The 19,760-nt window shown below is 39.8% G+C and overlaps 1 protein-coding gene across 7 annotated transcripts in view; it reads left to right on the forward strand.

The window, feature by feature from the left end:
• NTRK2 (neurotrophic receptor tyrosine kinase 2) overlaps positions 1–19,760 on the forward strand; it is a gene marked incomplete at both ends in the record, with an annotated part of 376,408 nt that overhangs the window by 48,789 nt on the left and 307,859 nt on the right. For 6 of the 7 annotated variants that reach the window (XM_082842860.1, XM_082842861.1, XM_082842862.1 and 3 more), the window contains 3 exons: positions 4,536–4,672; positions 5,192–5,324; positions 7,753–8,058. In XM_082842860.1, coding sequence (XP_082698986.1) covers positions 4,536–4,672; positions 5,192–5,324; positions 7,753–8,058 — 576 coding nt within the window. The remainder of the gene's footprint in view (positions 1–4,535; positions 4,673–5,191; positions 5,325–7,752; positions 8,059–19,760) is intronic. The other variant, XM_082842866.1, reaches the window with a different exon arrangement.

A 19,760-nucleotide genomic window follows, 5' to 3' on the forward strand; every position in this document is an offset into this window, starting at 1 on the left:
CTGTATAAGTTTAAGGTGTATAGCATAATGATTTGACCTACATACATCATGAAATTATCACAATAGGTTTAGTGAATATCCATCATCTCATATTGATACAAAATTAAAGAAACGGAAAAAAGTTTACCCTGTGTTGTACATTATATCTCTAATATTTACTTATAACTGGAAGTCTGAACCTTTTGACTACCTTCATCTAACTTCCTCTCCTTCCACCCACCCCCAACCTCTGGTAGCAACAAATCTGATCTCTTTTTCTATGAGTTTGCTTGTTTGTTTTTGAAGTACAACTGACTTACAACACTCAGTTTCAGGTACACAACATAGTGATTCAGTATTCTGTACATTTCAAAATGATCACCATGCTAAGCCTAGTTATGATATGTCACCGTACAAAGATATTACATAGTTATTGACTGTATTCCTCACTGTACATTTCATACCTGTGTGTATTTCACAACTGGAAGTTTGTATCTCTTAATCTCCCTCACTCATTTCTTTCCTCCCTCCACCCCTCTCCCCTCTGGCAACTACCTGATTGATCTCTGTACCTGTAACTCTGTTTCTGTTTTGTTATGTTTGTTAATTTGTTTTGGTTTTTAGATTCCACCTATAAGTGAAATATGGTATTTGTCTTTCTCTGTCTGCTTATTTCATTTAGCATAATACTCTCTAGGTCCATCCATGTTGTTGCAAATGGCAAGATTTCATTCTTTTTTATGGCTAATATTCCACTGAATATATACCCCACATCTTCTTTATCCATTCATCCACTGATGGGAACTTAGGTTGCTTCCATATCTTGGCTATTGTAAATAAGGCTGAAATGAACATGGGAGTGCAGCTGTTTTTTCTGATTAGTGTTTTTGTTTTCTTTGGATAAATACCCAGGAGTGGAGTTGCTGGATAATATGTAGTTCTATTTTTAATTTTTTGAGGAATCTCCATACTGTTTTCCATAATGACTGCACCAATTTACATTCCCACCACCAGTGCACGAGGGTTCCCTTTTCTCCACATCCTTGCCAGCACTTGTCATTTGTTGTCTTTTTGATAATAGCCATTTTGAAAGGTGTGAGGTGATATCTCAGGGTGTTTTGGTTTGTACCCTGATGATTAGTGATGTTGAGCCACTTTTCATGTGCCTGCTGGCTATCTGTATGTCTTCTTTGGAAAAATGTTTATTTAGATCCTCTGCCCATTTTTTAATTGATTTTTTTTAATGTGGAGTTGAATGAGTTCTTTGTATACTTTACATACTAACTCCTTATCAGGTATATAGTTTGCAAATATTTATCCTGTTCAGTAGGCAGCCTTTTCATTTTGTTGATAGTTTCCTTTGTTGTGCAAAAGTTTTTTAAGTTGGTTGCAGTTATATTTGTTTATTTTTGCTTTTTCCCCACTTTTCTGAGGAGACGTATCCAAAAAACCATTACTAAGACCAATGTCAAAGAGTATACTGCCTTTGCTTCCTTCTGGAATTTTTATGGTTTCAGGTCTTACATTTAAATATTTAATCCATTTTGAACTTATTTTTGTTTGTGGTATGAGAAAGTAGTCCAGCTTTGATTCTTTTGCATGTAGCTGTCCAGTTCTCTGAATACCATTTTTTGAAGTGGCTGTCTTTACTGCATTATATATTCTTGCCTCCTTTGTAGTAGATTAACTGCTCATATAAGTGTGGCTTCATTCCTGGGCTCTCTATTCAGTTCCATTGATCTATGTTTCTATTTTGGTGCCAGTACCATACTCTTTTGATTACTGTAACTTTGTAGTATAGTTTGAAATCAGGCGGCATGATACCTCCAGCTTTGTTCTTCTTTCTCAAGATTATTTTGGCTATTGGGAGTCCTTTGTATTTCCATACAGATTTTAGAATTATATGTTCTAGTTCTGTGAAAAAAACATTTGTAATTTGATAGGGATTGCACTGAATCTGTAGATTACCTTGGGTAGTATGGTCATTTTAGCAGTATTAATTCTTCAAATTCATGAGCACAATATATCTTTCCATCTGTTGCTGGTGCCTTCAATTTCTTTCACCAGTGTCTTACGGTTTTCCAAGTACAGGTTTTTTACCTCCTTAGTTAGATTTATTTTTAGGTATTTTATTATTTTGATGCAATTGTAAATGGAATTTTTTCTTAATTTCTTTTTCTAATAGTTCATTGTTAATGTATAGAAATGCAACAGATCTCTGTATAGTAATTTTGTATCCTGCAACTTTATCAGATTCATTGATGAGCTCTAGTAGTTTTTTGGTGGTATCTTTAGGATTTTCTACATATAGTATCATGCATCTTCAAACAGTGACAGTTCTACTTCTTCTTTTTCAATTTGGGTATATTTTATTTATTTTCCTTGACTGATTGCTGTGGCTAGGACTTCCAATACTATGTTGAATAAAAGTGGCGAGAGTGGGCATCATTCTCTTTTTCTTGAACTTAGAGGTAGTTTGAGTGTTTTATATAACAAGTTTTGTAGAATTATAGACTTTTTAAGCTATGTGACTATGTATTTTGATTAAAAAAATGCATATTTTGAAAAAGTCACCTAGATCATACCACTGGCTTCAAGGAGATTTTTTAAAAAAATAAACCCATTTCTTATATCTGGCCGTGGCATGCTTCTTACATTGGGAAGCTTAATTGTCATGGAAGTTGTCATCAGATATTAGAGCTAGAAAATTTTAGAGCTAGATCTTCTAATTGAACAGTGTAATTTTACAGAGAAGAAAACACATTGAGAGAGGAGAAATGACTCACGCAAAGTCACACAGTACGTTCCAGATTTAGGGTCTAGGGTTCCTGACTCCTGACCCAGTGTTCATTCCGGTTAACTGCAGTGCCTCTTGATCATTTGTATACACTTCATTGCCCTGTTCAACTCAGAGTATTAGGGGGCTGTTTGAAACCCCGTGAAATATATAACATTGCTCTCTATTGGATGCTGGCAGGAAGGAAGGGCGCTGAAGAAGTCACACCAGCCACTGAAAGCCAGATCTTATTGGGAAGTCCTCTATTAATGGTGGGAATACCATGAGACATATACTGTATAAGTCTTGCTATAGTGTAGTTTCAGTAATAAATAATAATGGCTTTGTCAGTAAGGACTGCATTGTAAGAGAAGGATTTGTGCATAGTATGGTGAAGATGACGGGTCAGATACCACTAGGTGGGCAGATTAATTGCAGTTTAATGGCCGTTGAAGATCAATTGCCTTTTCTGACCTCTGGGTTCCTCCTGAGGGTCATAGTTCCATGGAACACAGCTGTTGGGGTGAATATAGTCCTAAGCAGAGTTTCTGATACCAAGGGAGGGGCTTGCTTGACTGGCAGGACGTGATGTATTCTGAGACCCACCTTCATGTTAAAAATACTATGATTAAAAGCAGTATAGGGCTTCCCTGGTGGTGCAGTGGTTGGGAGTCCGCCTGCTGATGCAGGGGACACGGGTTTGTGCCCCGGTCCAGGAGGATCCCATGTGCCGCGGAGCGGCTGGGCCCGTGAGCCATGACCGCTGAGCCTGCGGGTCTGGAGCCTGTGCTCCGCAACGGGAGAGGCCGCAGCAGTGAGAGGCCTGCGTACCGCAAAAACAAACAAACAAACAAACAAAAAAAACAGTATAAACCTCCAAATGGTGTAATAGTTTAATGAAGTGATAGCATTAATAAAGAAGAGCCAGCTTTTGAAATATCAAAGTATAAAAATGATGCTGTCCTGAAATATTAAGAAATGTTTATAAGCATCAGAATTTCATCCTATAACAAATACTTTCTCAAGGTTTTTCCAAAAAAGAACTTTTCATTGGAATAACAATCCATAAAACTTTTTTCATCATATCATAGATAGGGTGACCAATTTTACCTATAATATTTAACTATGATTTATATAGCTTTGAAACATTCTAATGCTGTTATGGTTCAAGTTTCATGTCTTTGAAAAATGCTTTGAAACTGACTTCCACAGTTGGACTCTTTCAAAATGTAGGTCTGATTTTTAAACTTATATTTCAAAATCATATTTTGTCTCTTTCAAAATCTAGTTCTGGTAGTAAGTTAGATTTATGAGTTATTTAATGCAAAAAGTGGATTTATGCAAAAATTGTAGATGCCTCCCACACTTTTGTCCTTGACTATAAAAAATGGAAGAGAGGAAACTGAGGGAAAAGTAAGATGATCTACAGATCAAATGACTATTTATGTGCAACAACTGGATTGATAACAGTAAAACAGAACAAGAGCTAGAAGACATAGCTCTATAAACTAGTGGGGTTTTTAAAAATAAAAGGTTACTCTGCAATGATATTTTTAAGAAATGTGCAAAATTTATTTTCACATCTCATCACATATCTTTTAGTTCACATCAAATCTGTAAAGCTCATCAATCTGGCAACTTTTCAGATCAACATAAATCAGTCTCAGAAAGTAAATGATTATTGAGTTTAAAGCAGAAAGAGTTTTCAGCTTGTTGCTGTTATTTTGATAATGCACCTAACTATCTGTATATGTCTTCCTTTACTTTCCTTGCTACACAGGTTTGCCGTCAGCAAATTTGGCTGCACCTAACCTCACTGTGGAGGAGGGAAAGTCTATCACATTAACTTGTAGTGTTGCAGGCGATCCAGTTCCGAATTTGTACTGGGATGTTGGTAATCTGGTTTCCAAGCATATGGTAAGGCTTGTGTTTGACTGTGCGTTCATAGAGATGAGAGTGTCTCAGAACTTGAGATTGTATTAACCTAGTGAAAATCACTTAATATTTTATAGGGCCACATAGAGAGATTTACAATGAGTTTTTGCTGTGCATTTACATTCTATCTATTCTTATTTAACAAAGACTAATGCAGGTTGCATTTTAGTTATTTATACCCCATAGATTGGAAAGTCTGTAGGTCTCTAGTAAGCTTTTTATGTCACTGTGAGCAAGGTGAATGACTCTCCTTGTGGTCTTTTCCCTCGGAGGAAAGTAGGTAGGAATTCAAGGATTAAATCAACTTTCACACATTAAATAGTTGAAATCTAGAGAAATAGAATAGCTTCTGATTAACTCCTTTGCCTAAGCCCGATTAGGCTAGAAACTTTTTTCTAATGTTATAGATGATTTTCTGCAGTTAGGGGAAGAAACCCCAAATCTTGTTACTTTGGGTTCAGTCCTAACCAAGATTATGTTTGTCTGTTAATTCATTTGTAGAATGAAACAAGCCACACACAGGGCTCCTTAAGGATAACTAACATTTCATCTGATGACAGTGGAAAGCAAATCTCTTGTGTGGCAGAAAATCTTGTAGGAGAAGATCAAGATTCTGTCAACCTCACAGTACATTGTACGTAATCAGATCGGCATGTGTTTTTAATAGCAGATGATTGTGGCTACACCTACATTTGTGGTTGGGGCACTCTGGGTGCTGCTTTAGTGCATTAAAAAAGTATATGCAGTGTTTTGTGTATCCTTAATTAAGAAATATTATCAGCCCCTTTCACTTGTCCTATTTCTTCTAATCTCTCTTGTTCACGCGTTATCTTTAAGCTTCTTTTCCGATTTTAAGCGTGTCCTCTTGTGCCTTCCCCTGTCTTGTCTTGATAGAACGTATTTTGAGCTGGTTATCCTCTTTTTGTTAATAAGTTGTAGTTTAAATTCTGATAAACCAGTTTCTAAATTTTTTTTTCTCTGTAAAAACAATATGAACCTTTAAAGTTGTGATACCTAAAGTACTGAGCTGGCTGTTCACAAACACCTAATTATACTACCCCATTTATTTGACATCAAGCTTCTGTGGGGAATTGGAGGAGTCCTACTTAAATGACTGAAAATTATTATCACCTGCAAAAAAACTTTTATAACTGTTTTAAATTTCTCTCTACTGAAGACATACGATATTAAAGTTTCTTAAGCATATGTGCATTATTTTCCAGTATCATAAGCAATACAACATATAACTTAACATTCCAGATTGTTGCATTCAGTGTGAACGGTGTATGTATTCAGTAAAAAATACATAATCTGCACATGAGTGGAAATTCTGAGCTGCCATTGTATAAAGTAACGAGGTTGTACTCTGTTTGGATTAGGATTTGGATGAGAAAAACACGAGTGTGCATGTGTGTAAGTATGAATATGCATTACACACATGTAGGCACAAGGTTTGATACACTGGTTAACATTCACTTATAACACACATTCCATATGTGATTGTTGGAGTGAATGATTGAAATCACCAACCTTTTGTCACTGTCAATACTACCCCGATGCCCAGAAGGTCCTGGACTCATAATTTCTCATCATTTTGACCCACATGGAAGCTTGAAGTCAATGTCATCCCCAAACACATGCAACCAGTTTCCAACTTTATGTCCTTAAGTCGACACCTCACATAAAGCTAATTTGAGCGTGGTGACAGGAAAAAGTGAGGCCTAGGCATGGGCACCTGGGCTGGTAGGAGGACGGTAAGTATTGTCCCTGCCCCATCATGGTCCTTGTGTTTGTGACACAGACCTATAAGTAAGGGCACTCCAATTCAAATTTTTCTCAGTTTAGGTTAATATCTATGTAGTCTCCATGGTCTTGAGAATTGGCCTTGTCTATCAAAGTTTAGATAACAAGTAGAAGGAATAAGTGATAAAGAATATTAGCAACTGAGACATCCTTTGCAGTGATCCCACTCAGAGTGTATTTGTTAGCAGGCTATGATTTCCCCCGCTTTGTGTGATGAACGTATACAACCAGGAAGCAGTGCATGAGGGGAAGGGCTACTGGATTAGGTATTAGGAGATTGGGATTCCTGTTCCAGATTTTCCTCACTCAGTAACCTTGACCAAGTCACTTAACCTTATTGCACTTGGGTTTCTTCATCTGAAAAATGATGCTATTAGGTCTCAAAGGTCTCTTCCAGTCCTTGATTTTATAATTATCAAAGTCAGATCACATAAAAATAAACAATTATGAGGGATTTTAAATAGCTTCACTCAGGATAAGTACTCTGTTTAAAGATGCTACTTGATAATGTTTGTTTCCCCTAAGAATAAAGTGCTTTATACTTCAGGTTAAAATAATCTCTAGTTTGTTTGTTCAGGTTTAGATAGGACCTCAGACATTTAAAGGATCAAAACTTTGATATCTCCAATTCCAGCAAAAATGGGTGTACTGTAATGAAAAGTTGTGCTTTTAAAGAGAGTTTCCTATTGACCATCGGTGAAAAATATTATCAATTTATCAGACTTTATAATAGTCAATCAACATCGATAGCAACATTCATTGCATTGACCAGTTTTACTTGTTTTAGAAAAGTTATGCAAGATCAGGGCTTCAGGCAAGATTTGCCAGTTTTGTCGTTATTTGTATTATTTAGTGAAGTCCTGTAAAAATAGTAGTCCTCAATGTTTTGGTGATTAATCTCCCTAGTATCAAAGGCATATATATTAGAAACCAAAGTCAACTTCAAATGAATGCTTTCCACTGTCAGAAATCTCAGGGATCTGTTTGGAGTTGGTTCTCACACTGAATAGATGTGAAAATGACTACGATGCATGGGCTTTAAGCAGAGCAGGGAAAGGAGTCTCTCTGAAGCTCTCTGTAGAAGTTAAATCAACCTTGATGATGATACAAAATATTGATGGATTCCAGAGTTGTGGGTCATGTGTTTTCTTAAACCAAACAATGGTTGAATAAAAATCCCCTATTGATGACACAGAGATCTGGAGATGGGGAGAATTCTGAGCTTTCTGATGCTATTAACTCTCTCTTTTTCAATTTAGTTGCTCCAACTATCACATTTCTCGAATCTCCAACCTCAGACCACCACTGGTGCATTCCATTCACTGTGAAAGGCAACCCCAAACCAGCGCTTCAGTGGTTCTATAATGGGGCAATTTTGAATGAATCCAAATACATCTGTACTAAAATCCATGTTACCAATCACACGGAGTACCACGGCTGCCTCCAGCTGGATAATCCCACTCACATGAATAATGGGGACTACAAGTTAGTAGCCAAGAATGAGTATGGGAAGGATGAGAAACAGATTTCTGCTCACTTCATGGGCTGGCCTGGAATCGATGACGGTGAGTACCTGATGTTTTTGCATCTGGGGAGAAGATGGGGTATATCACTCAATTACTGACAACATCATGCCAAAGCCAAGTCCAGGGGCAAGGATTCATACTCTTTCCATGGAGGTGATGGGGATGAATAACTTTGAACAGTATTCTGATAAACACACATTATTTTTCTCTCGAGTGTTACATGAGATTTTGTATCCACAATGGCAAAACCCAAACAAATCTGTGAGTGGGTGAACTGTATTTGGTTGGCTCATGAACTATTTAAGATATATTTTCTAGTCCCTTATCCATTTGGGACTCAGAATCCTGCTCTCTCATCCATGGATGAGAAACTAGTGTTGTGGAATGTTTTGCTTACCTGGGCTGACTGAGTTGTGGCATCCTTTGATGGGATCCTGAATTGTTTTTCTAGGAGTAGTAAAAGTTCCAATCTGCCCAATGGTTTGGGTTGGGAAAAGGATGGCTGGCATCAGGAGTCCGGTACATGGTCAGCAGAAGAATTTCAGTGGGAGCCTCAGTAAAAGCAGGGATGATGTCATGCATTTACCTGCTCCAGTTACTCTTGCTCAGTGAAGTATTCTTACTTGATTGATTGTGTTGCCCAAATACCTGGTACTATTCTAGAGACTGAGCCCTGTGTTTGGATACTGGGACCTGTACATGATTAGAATTCCTCACCATAATAGTCCCGAGTTAATCAAAGCCACACAAAAACAGCCTTGCAGAGGGGAAGGGAAAACAGAAACTTGGAGGCCCATGGGGTAGGGGCTGCTTCGGCAGCATGTACTAGTGTGGCTCGCAGGGCAGCCACATGGACAAAGGTGATGGCTGCAAGCCACCTTCACCAAACGAGAATGCAATAATTCTCATTACACAGTACATCTTCCTGTTACCCTGGTATTTATTTAACAGCATTTTAATTAATTAATTATTTATTTATTTTGATTTTAAACTCTGTATTTATTTTTTTACATCTCTATTGGAGTATAATTGCTTTACAATGGTGTGTTAGTTTCTGCTTCATAACAAAGTGAATCAGTTATACATATACATATGTTCCCATATCTCTTCCCTCTTGTGTCTCCCTCCCTCCCACCCTCCCTATCCCACCCCTCTAGGTGGTCACAAAGCACCGAGTTGATCTCCCTGTGCTATGCGGCTGCTTCCCACTAGCTATCTATTTTATATTTGGTAGTGTATATAAGTCCATGCCACTCTCTCACTTTGTCGCAGCTTACCCTTCCCCCTCCCCATATCCTCAAGTCCATTCTCTAGTAGGTCTGTGTCTTTATTCCTGTCTTACCCCTAGGTTCTTCACGACATTTTTTGTCCTTAGATTCCATATATGTGTTAGCATACGATATTTGTCTTTCTCTTTCTGACTTACTTCACTCTGTATGACAGACTCTAGGTCCTTCCACCTCACTAGAAATAACTCAATTTCATTTGTTTTTATGGCTGAGTAATATTCCATTGTATATATGTGCCACATTCTTCTTTATCCATTCATCCAATGATGGACACTTAGGTTGTTTCCATCTCCTGGCTATTGTAAATAAAGGTGTGATGAACATTTTGGTACATGACGCTTCCTGAATTATGGTTTTCTCAGGGTATATGCCCAGTAGTGGGATTGCTGGGTCATATGGTAGTTCTATTTGTAGTTTTTTAAGGAACCTCCATACTGTTCTCCATAGTGGCTGTACCAATTCACATTCCCACCAGCAGTGCAAGAGTGTTCCCTTTTCTCCACACCCTCTCCAGCATTTATTGTTTCTAGATTTTTTGATGATGGCCATTCTGACTGGTGTGAGATGATATCTCATTGTAGTTTTGATTTTCATTTCTCTAATGATTAATGATGTTGAGAATTCTTTCATGTGTTTGTTGGCACTCTGTATATCTTCTTTGGAGAAATGTCTATATAGGTCTTCTGCCCATTTTTGGATTGGGTTGTTTGTTTTTATGTTATTGAGCTGCATGAGCTGCTTGTAAATTTTGCAGATTAATCCTTTGTCAGTTGCTTCATTTGCAAATATTTTCTCCCATTCTGAGGGTTGTCTTTTGGTCTTGTTTATGGTTTCCTTTGCTGTGCAAAAGCTTTGAAGTTTCATTAGGTCCCATTTGTTTATTTTTGTTTTTATGTCCATTTCTCTAGAAGGTGGGTCAAAAAGGATCTTGCTGTGATTTATGTCATAGAGTGTTCTGCCTATGTTTTCCTCTAAAAGTTTGATAGTTTCTGGCCTTACATTTAGGTCTTTAATCCATTTTGAGCTTATTTTTCTGTATGGTATTAGGGAGTATTCTAATCTCATACTTTTACATGTACCTGTCCAGTTTTCCCAGCACCACTTATTGAAGAGGCTGTCCTTTCTCCACTGTACATTCCTGCCTCGTTTATCAAAGATAAGGTGACCATATGTGTGTGGGTTTATCTCTGGGCTTTCTATCCTGTTCCATTGATCAATCTTTCTGTTTTTGTGCCAGTACAATACTGTCTTGATTACTGTAGCTTTGTAGTATAGTCTGAAGTCAGGGAGCCTGATTCCTCCAGCTCCGTTTTTCGTTCTCAAGATTGCTTTGGCTATTCGGGGTCTTTTGCGGTTCCATACAAATTGTGAAATATTTTGTTCTAGTTCTGTGAAAAATGCCAGCGGTAGTTTGATAGGGTTTGCATTGAATCTGTAGATTGCTTCGGGTAGTAGAGTCATTTTCACAATGTTGATTCTTCCAATCCAAGAACATGGTATATCTCTCCATCTATTTGTATCACCTTTAATTTCTTTCATCAGTGTCTTATAATTTTCTGCATACAGGTCTTTTGTCTCCTTAGGTAGGTTTATTCCTAGATATTTTATTCTTTTTGTTGCAAGGTAAATTGGGAGTGTTTTCTTGATTTCACTTTCAGATGTTTCATCATTAGTGTATACGAATGCCAGAGATTTCTGTGCATTAATTTTGTATCCTGCTACTTTACCAAATTCATTGATTAGCTCTAGTAGTTTTCTGGTAGCATCTTTAGGATTCTCTATGTATAGTATCATGTCATCTGCAAACAGTGACAGCTTTACTTCTTTTCCGATTTGTATTCCTTTTATTTCCTTTTCTTCTCTGATTGCTGTGGCTAAAACTTCCAAAACTATGTTGAATAAGAGTGGTGAGAGTGGGCAACCTGGTATTGTTCCTGATCTAAGTGGAAATGCTTTCCGTTTTGCACCATTGAGGACGATGTTGGCTGTGGGTTTGTCATATATGGCCTTTTTATGTTGAGGAAAGTTCCCTCTATGCCTACATTCTGGAGGGTTTTTATCATAAATGGGTGTTGAATTTTGTCGAAAGCTTTCTCTGCATCTATTGACATGACCATGTGGTTTTTCTCCTTCAATTTGTTAATATGGTTTATCACATTGATTGATTTGCGTATATTGAAGAACACTTGCATTCCTGGAAAAAAACCCACTTGATCATGGTATATGATCCTCTTAATGTGCTGTTGGATTCTGTTTGCTAGTATTTTGTTGAGGATTTTTTGCATCTATGTTCATCAGTGATATTGGCCTGTAGTTTTACTTCTTTGTGACATCCTTGTCTTGTTTTGGTATCAGGGTGATTGTGGCCTCGTAGAATGAGTTTGGAAGTATTTCTCCCTCTGCTATATTTTGGAAGAGTTTGAGAAGGATAGGTGTTAACTCTTCTCTAAATGTTTGATAGAATTCGCCTGTGAAGCCATCTGGTCCTGGGCTTTTGTTTGTTGGAAGATTTTTAATCACAGTTTCAATTTCAGTGCTTGTGATTGGTCTGTTCATATTTTCTGTTTCTTCCTGATTCAGTCTTGGCAGGTTGTGCATTTCTAAGAATTTGTCCATTTCTTCCAGGTTGTCCATTTTATTGGCATGGAGTTGCTTGTAGTAATCGCTCATGATTTTTTTTTTTTTTGGTACGCGGGCTTCTCACTGTTGTGGCCTCTCCCGTTGTGGCGCACAGGCTCTGGACGTGCAGGCTCAGCGGCCATGGTTTATGGGCCCAGCTGCTCCATGGCACTTGGGATCTTCCCGGACCAGGGCACGAACCCGTGTCCCCTCCATCGGCAGGCGGACTCTCAACCAATGCGCCACCAGGGAAGCCCTCTCATGATCTTTTGTATTTCTACAGTGTCAGTTGTTACTTATCCTTTTTCATTTCTAATCTATTGATTTGAGTCTTCTCCCTTTTTTTCCTGATAAGTCTGGCTAATGGTTTATCAATTTTGTTTATCTTCTCAAAGAACCAGCTTTTAGTTTTATTGATCTTTGCTATCATTTCCTTCATTTCTTTTTCATTTATTTCTGATCTGATCTTTATGATTTCTTTCCTTCTGCTAACTTTGGGATTTTTTTGTTCTTCTTTCTCTAATTGCTCTAAGTGCAAGTTTAGGTTGTTTATTTGAGATGTTTCCTGTTTCTTAAGGTAGGATTGTATTACTATAAACTTCCCTCTTAGAACTGCTTTTGCTGCATCCCATAGATTTTGGCTCATCGTGTCTCCATTGTCATTTGTTTCTAGGTATTTTTTAATTTCCTCTTGGATTTCTTCAGTGATCACTTCGTTATTAAGTAGTGTATTGTTTAGCCTCCATGTGTTTGCATTTTTTACAGAACTTTTCCTGTAATTGATATCTAGTCTCATAGCGTTGTGGTTGGAAAAGATACTTGATACAATTTCAATTTTCTTAAATTTACCAAGGCTTGACTTGTGACCCAAGATATGATCTATCCTGGAGAATGTTCCATGAGCACTTGAGAAAAATGTGTATTCTGTTGGTTTTGGATGGAATGTCCAATAAATATCAATTAAGTCCATCTTGTTTAATGTATCTTTTAAAGCTTGTGTTTCTTTATTTATTTTCATTTTAGATTATCTGTCCATTGGTGAAAGTGGGTGTTAAAGTCTCCTACTATGAATGTGTTACTGTCGATTTCCCCTTTTATGGCTGTTAGTATTTGCCTTATGTATTGTTGGGTGAATAAATATTTACAATTGTTATATCTTCTTCTTGGATTGATCCCTTGATCATTATGTAGTATCCTTCTTTGTCTCTTGTAATAGTCTTTATTTCAAAGTCTATTTTGTCTGATATGAGAATTGCTACTCCAGCTTTTTTTTGATTTCCATTTGCATGGAATATCTTTTTCCATTCCCTCACTTTCAGTCTCTGTGTGTCTCTGGGTGTGAAGTGGTCTGTTGTAGACAGCATATATATGGGTCTTGTTTTTGTATCCATTCAGCCAGTCTGTGTCTTTTGGTGGGAGCATTTAATCCATTTACATTTAAGGTAATTATCGATATGTATGTTCCTATTCCCGTTTTCTTAATTGTTTTGGGTTATTGTAGGTCTTTTCCTTCTTTTGTGTTTCTTGCCTAGAGAAGATCCATTAGCATTTGTTGTAAAGCTGGTTTGGTGATGCTGAACTCTCTCAGCTTTTGCTTGTCTGTAAAGGTTTTAATTTCTCCATCAAATCTGAATGAGATCCTTGCTGGGTAGAGTCATCTTGGTTGTACGTTTTTCTCCTTCATCACTTTAAATATGTCCTGCCAGTCCCTTCTGGCTTGCAGAGTTTCTGCTGAAAGATCAGCTGTTAACCTTATGGGGATTCCCTTGTGTGTTATTTGTTGTTTTCCCTTGCTGCTTTTAATATGTTTTCTTTGTATTTAACTTTTGACAGTTTGATTAATATGTGTCTTGGAGTATTTCTCCTTGGATTTCTCCTGTATGGGACTCTCTGTGCTTCCTGGACTTGATTAACTATTTCCTTTCCCATATTAGGGAAGTTTTCAACTATAATCTCTTCAAATATCTTCTCAGTCCCTTTTTTTTTTCTCTTCTTCTTTTGGAACCCCTATAATTCGAATGTTGGTGCGTTTAATGTTGTCCCAGAGGTCTCTGAGACTGTCCTCAGTTGTTTTCATTCTTTTTTCTTTATTCTGCTCTGCAGTAGTTATTTCCACTATTTTGTCTTCCAGGTCACTTATCAGTTCTTCTGCCTCAGTTATTCTGCTATTGAACCAGTCTAGAGTATTTTTAATTTCATTTATTGTGTTGTTCATCGTTGCTTGTTTCATCTTTCATTCTTCTAGGTCCTTGTTAAATGTTTCTTGCCTTTTGTCTATTCTATTTCCAAGATTTTGGATCATCTTTACTATCATTATTCTGAATTCTTTTTCAGGTAAACTGCCTATTTCCTCTTCATTTGTTAGGTTTGGTGGGTTTTTACCTTGCTCCTTCATCTGCTTTGTGTTTTTCTGTCTTCTCATTTTGCTTAACTTACTGTGTTTGGGGTCTCCTTTTCGCAGGCTGCAGGATCGTAGTTTCCGTTGTTTTTGGTGTCTGTGCCCAGTGGCTAAGGTTGGTTCAGTGGGTTGTGTAGGCTTCCTGGTGGAGGGGACTAATGTCTGTGTTCTGGTGGATGAGGCTGGATCTTGTCTTTCTGGTGGTTAGGTCCATGTGTGGTGGTGTGTTTTGGGGTGCCTGTGGACTTATCATTTTAGGCAGCCTCTCTGCTAATGGATGGGGTTGTGTTCCTGTCTTGCTAGTTGTTTGGCGTAGGGTGTCTAGCAGTGTAGCTTGCTGGTCGTTGAGTCAAGCTGCGTGTTGGTGTAGATATGGAGATATCTGGGAGATTTTCGCCATTTGATATTGCATGGAGCTGGGAGGTCTGTTGTGGACCAGTGTCCTGAAGTTAGCTCTCCCAGCTCAGAGGCACAGCACTGACTCCTGGCTGGAGCACCAAGAGCCTTTCATCCACACGGCTCAGAATAAAAGGGAGAAAAAGTAGAAAGGAAGAAAGAAAGGGGATAAAATAAAATAAAGTAAGATAAAATAAATTTATTAAAATAAAAAATAATTTTTAAGAAAAAAAAAATTTTTAAGTAAAAGAAAAAAACAACAACAGAAAAACGGACGGATATAACCCGAGGACAAATGGTGAAAGCAAAGCTGTACAGACAAAATTTCACACAGGAGCATACACATACACACTCACAAAAAGAGGAAAGGGGGAAAACATCATAAATCTTGCTCTCAAAGTCCATCTCCTCAATTTGGGATGATTCGTTGTCTATTCAGGTATTCCACAGATGCAGGGTACATCAAGTTGATTGTGGAGATTAAATCCGCTGCTCCTGAGGCTGCTGGGAGAGATTTTCCTTTCTCTTCTTTGTTCGCACAGTTCCCGGGGCTCAGCTTTGGATATGGCCCCGCCTCTAAGTGTAGGTCGCCGGAGGGCATCTGTTCTTCGCTCAGACAGGACGGGGTTAAAGGAGCCGCTGATTCGGGGGCTCTGGCTCACTCAGGCCAGGGGGAGGGAGGGGCTCGGAATGCGGGTGGAGCCTGTGGCGCAGAGGCTGGCATGACGTTGCACCGGCGCGACGTCGCACCAGACTGAGGCACGCCGTGCGTTCTCCCGGGGAAGTTGTCCCTGGATCACGGGATCCTGGCAGTGGTGGGCTGCACAGCCTCCCCGGAAGGGAGGTTTGGATAGTGACCTGTGCTCGCACACAGGCTTCTTGGTGTCGGCAGCAGCAGCCTTAGCGTCTCATGCCCGTCTCTGGGGTCCGCGCTTTTAGCTGCGGCTCGCTCCCGTCTCTGGAGCTCCTTTAAGCAGCGCTCTTAATCCCCTCTCCTCGCGCACCAGGAAACCAAGAGGGAAGAAAAAGTCTCCTGCCTCTTCGGCAGGTCCAGACTTTTCCCCGGACTCCCTCCTGGCTAGCCGTGGTGCACTAACCCCTTCAAGCTGTGTTCACGCTGCCAGTCCTCTCCCTGCGCTCCGACCGAAGCCTGAGCTTCAGCTCCCAGCCCCGCCTGCCCCGGCGGGGGAGCAGAGAAGCCTCTCGGGCTGGTGAGTGCCGGTCGGCCCTGATTCTCTGTGAGGGAATCTCTGCGCTTTGCCCTCTGCACCCCTGTTCCTGTGCTCTTCTCCGCAGCTCCGAAGCTTTCCCCCTCCGCCACCCGCAGTCTCCACCCGCGAAGGGGCTCCTAGTGTGTGGAAACCTGTCCTCCTTCACAGCTCCCTCCCACTGGTGCAGGTCCTGTCCCGATTCTTTTGTCTCTGTTTATTCTTTTTTCTTTTGCCCTACCCAGGTAGGTGGGGGAGTTTCTTGCCTTTTGGGAGGTCTGAGGTCTTCTGCCAGCGTTCAGTAGGTGTTCTGTAGGAGCTGTTCCACGTGTAGATGTATTTCTGATGTATCTGTGGGGAGGAAGGTGATCTCCACGTCTTACTCTTCTGCCATCTTCCAAAAAGCCCCTCAACAGCTTTTTAAATGCACAGGCTTCCTTAGTGTGCTCAAAATGTGATTTGAATTATATAAGTTTGATTTACAAACAGCGTTTCAGGAGCACATAAAAGAAGCTATGTTTGGATGACTTACCCAGACACCTTGGCAGTTGTTGTCTGTTTCATTAAATCTTCCCCTTAATTGAGAGTTTAGTTGCTTGGCTACATTTGCTGTAGTAAATAGCTAGATTGCTATGTTCCTTTTCCTGCATGTTTGGAGGGATAACAGCTTTATAGTTAAATTCAGAGACTGCTTTTGGGACAAGTGCTTTTTGTCTGTTTTTAAATAAACTTTTGATTTGTGAATAATTTTAAATATACAGAAAAGTTGCAAAGATGGTATCCAGAGTTCCCACATACGCCTCACCTTGTTTCCCTGATGCTAACATCTTGCATTACTTACATTTGTCAAAACTAAGAAACTGACATTGGTATGTTACTCTTAACTAAACTTCAGACTTTATGTGAATTTGGCCAACAACTGACTTTTGAAACAGTTGGAGGTGAACTTGATTCCAGGGTGAAGGTCTAGTGTTTAAAAGTTTTAGAAGTGGTCTGTGTGCTTTGATATGAGCACTGTTCTGTCAGTGTAAAGCCAGTAGCTTCTATTTTAGATAGGATTTTGATGTATTTTCTTTTGAACATTTCTGTATGGTACCAATATTTGGTAGAGCTTCACTCCTCTTATCTCTGTGGCCTCATTTTTATCGATCACTTTTGTTAGTTTTAACTTAGCTAGTGATAGGAAAGAATGGTTTTCTGGCATAAGAATATTTTGGAGTCTCTCAAATATTCCCTTAAAAGGAAATATGTATTTATTTAAAACAAAAATTAAGCCACATTTTATAAAGATGTTCTCTTCTCTCCTTTTTTTTTCCATTTTCTTGTTCATTTATTCCTTTTTATCAGATCTTCAATGTAAATACGGCTTTTAGAAAAGTCTGATTTTTTTTTTCTTTTTAAGTATTTACTCAAGGACCAGCTATCAAGGAGTAATAAATGAAAGTGGAAATGAAAGAGACTTGGCCTGGGTTGATAGTGGATATAAATGGCCCTGATGGGCCATAAACCACTTTGACCAATTAGAGTGTGATCTTACTTGGCTTTGTGTGATAGAATCTTTGTGAGTATTTATGAGATTTGTAGCCGTAGCCCACAGATAATGGCTTTTCTTAGAATTGCTTTCTTTCCCTCTTAACCCTCTTTAAAACTAAAGAAAAATAGACAAATAGCATATATATATGTAATTTCCCTTCTGGTCTAAATGTACATTCCAAGCTAAGGACATCAGGTCACATTTGGATTTATAACCCTTCAGTATTTCTGCTGTCATCTTATAGTAATTGCTCAAGAAGTTTAGCTCCCACAAATCTTTATGATAAGAAGTTTCAGCTACTTTTTTTCCTAGTTGTTTTGATGAGATCCCCTTTTTTCACACTGGGAGTTTCTGGACTTACCAGGAAGCAAGCAGCTTGGGATCCCTGTGAAGCTGGTTGCATCACCGTATGAAGCCAGAAGAATTAAAATGGCAGCTCTTTCGTCCTTGCATGTGTATTCCTCATTCAGCTCAGAACCGAGATTTCTGTGAAATGGTCCCTTTGCTTAGGAATTCACCCGCTATTTGGAGATAGAGAATGAAGCGTGTTGAAAGAAATTAAAACAGAAATAAAAACAAATAAACAAAAAGTCCCTGATAAAAGAAAAATGGGTGAGCATGGAAGATGATGGCTGACTGAACCTAGTGACAGTCCTGATTGCCTCTCGCACAGCATGGTGTGGAAAGGCGGGATGTGGTGGCAGACACTCTGCTTTCCACTTGGAGCAAGGATGGGACAGAGAGACCCCGAGCCAGCATCAGCCAGGCCAGGAGGGTGCCATCGATGGCGTGTGAGGTTGGGAGGAAGGCAGTAAAGATCCCCATATAACGTCTCTCCGGGGTGCTGGGACCTTGCAGAGTCCGACACCAGACACCAGCCCTAGCCAGGGTGCTGTGAGGAGGGACAGGTGTTATCAGGTCTCTGGATGTCAGCAGGGCCCGGGTACCAGGCCAGTGCTTTTTCTGTCTGATCATTGGCAGCCTGGCTAGCAACTGAGAAAGGGAGGAAAGACTTTCCCAAACTTCAAACACTAGATCGATTGTTTTGGATCCCATGCTTAGAGCTGAACTCTGCTCTCGTCAGTTTTGAGTTATGTCTAAAGCACGACATGCAGTGCAATCTAGAGAACGGTGGTGTTTATCTTTCTAACACATGGAAGAGCACAACTGGTGACAGTCAAATTAATTTCATTTTGTTTTGGTTTTCCATCGGCCCTTTACAATTTAGTCAGTAAGAGTAATCTTCTCGGGTTCCTAGAACAGTAGCATCGCACTCTATATTGCATGTTAGAATCAACCGGTGAGTTTTAATTGTTGTTTTATCTTATTTCATTGTTTAAGACACATTCCTGGGGCCCATCTCTGGCAATTCTGTTTCAGTGGCTCCGGCTTTGGCATTTTTCATTTTTGAGATTCCCAGTGACTCCAATGTACAGCCAAGTGTGAGAGTCACTGGTCTGGATGGGAGCTCTGACCCAAGTAAGATTTTTCTGCTCATTGTTGAGTAACAGACAATCCATTGGTCACTTGAGGTTGCAGACAAAATCTCAACTGAGAAACAGGATGTCTCTTCTGAGTTAGAAACCAACTCTGGACTTGGTTTGAGGGTCAGTGTCCTCTCCCCTCCCAGTTCGGGCTGGCAGCATGGGGGCGGGGGCTGGAGCTCGCTAATGAGGTGGAGGGGTTGGGCTTGGGGTACAGAGGGCGGGAAAGTGTGCTGGCTGGTGGCTCTGTGCTCTTGGGACCTGGCGGTGTTCAATGCCGATTCACCGATCTTGTTTCCTGGAGACCTTTGTGGAGGTTCCTCTCTCTGCAGCACCCTCTCCTGCAGTTCCCACGACATAAATGCATTTCTGTTCTGGCTGCTGGAAGCACCTCCTTCCTCAGCACCCAGGAATGCAGCTTTGTGCTTTTGGGGTCCCTCTGGCCCTCTGGACTCCCCGTGCAGACTTCCTCCATCTGGTTCACAGGGAACCCTAGTGATCCCTTGTCCTGCCTGACATTTCTGGATGTACAGGTGGAACCCAAACGTTCCACCACAGGTGGCCTGAGCCTTCTCTGGCAGAGCCAGACACTTGTCCTCTGAGCCTTTCGCCTGCAGAGAACACAGGACACGTCCTCAAGCGCAGCCGGTGGAAGCCCCATGGTGGGGTGATGACGTTGGCAACACTTCTCCCCAAAGAAACTTCTTTATAAGTCCTTCCTTTTTCTCTTCTCTCTGGGACCTTTTGAAGTCTCAGCGTGAATCAGATGTTTCAAAGGACAGTGGATTCAGTTCTCAGCCATTTCCTTTGTGA

This window comes from Leucopleurus acutus (assembly GCF_964270905.1).
Source record: "Leucopleurus acutus genome assembly, chromosome: 7".
Taxonomy (NCBI): domain Eukaryota; kingdom Metazoa; phylum Chordata; class Mammalia; order Artiodactyla; family Delphinidae; genus Leucopleurus; species Leucopleurus acutus.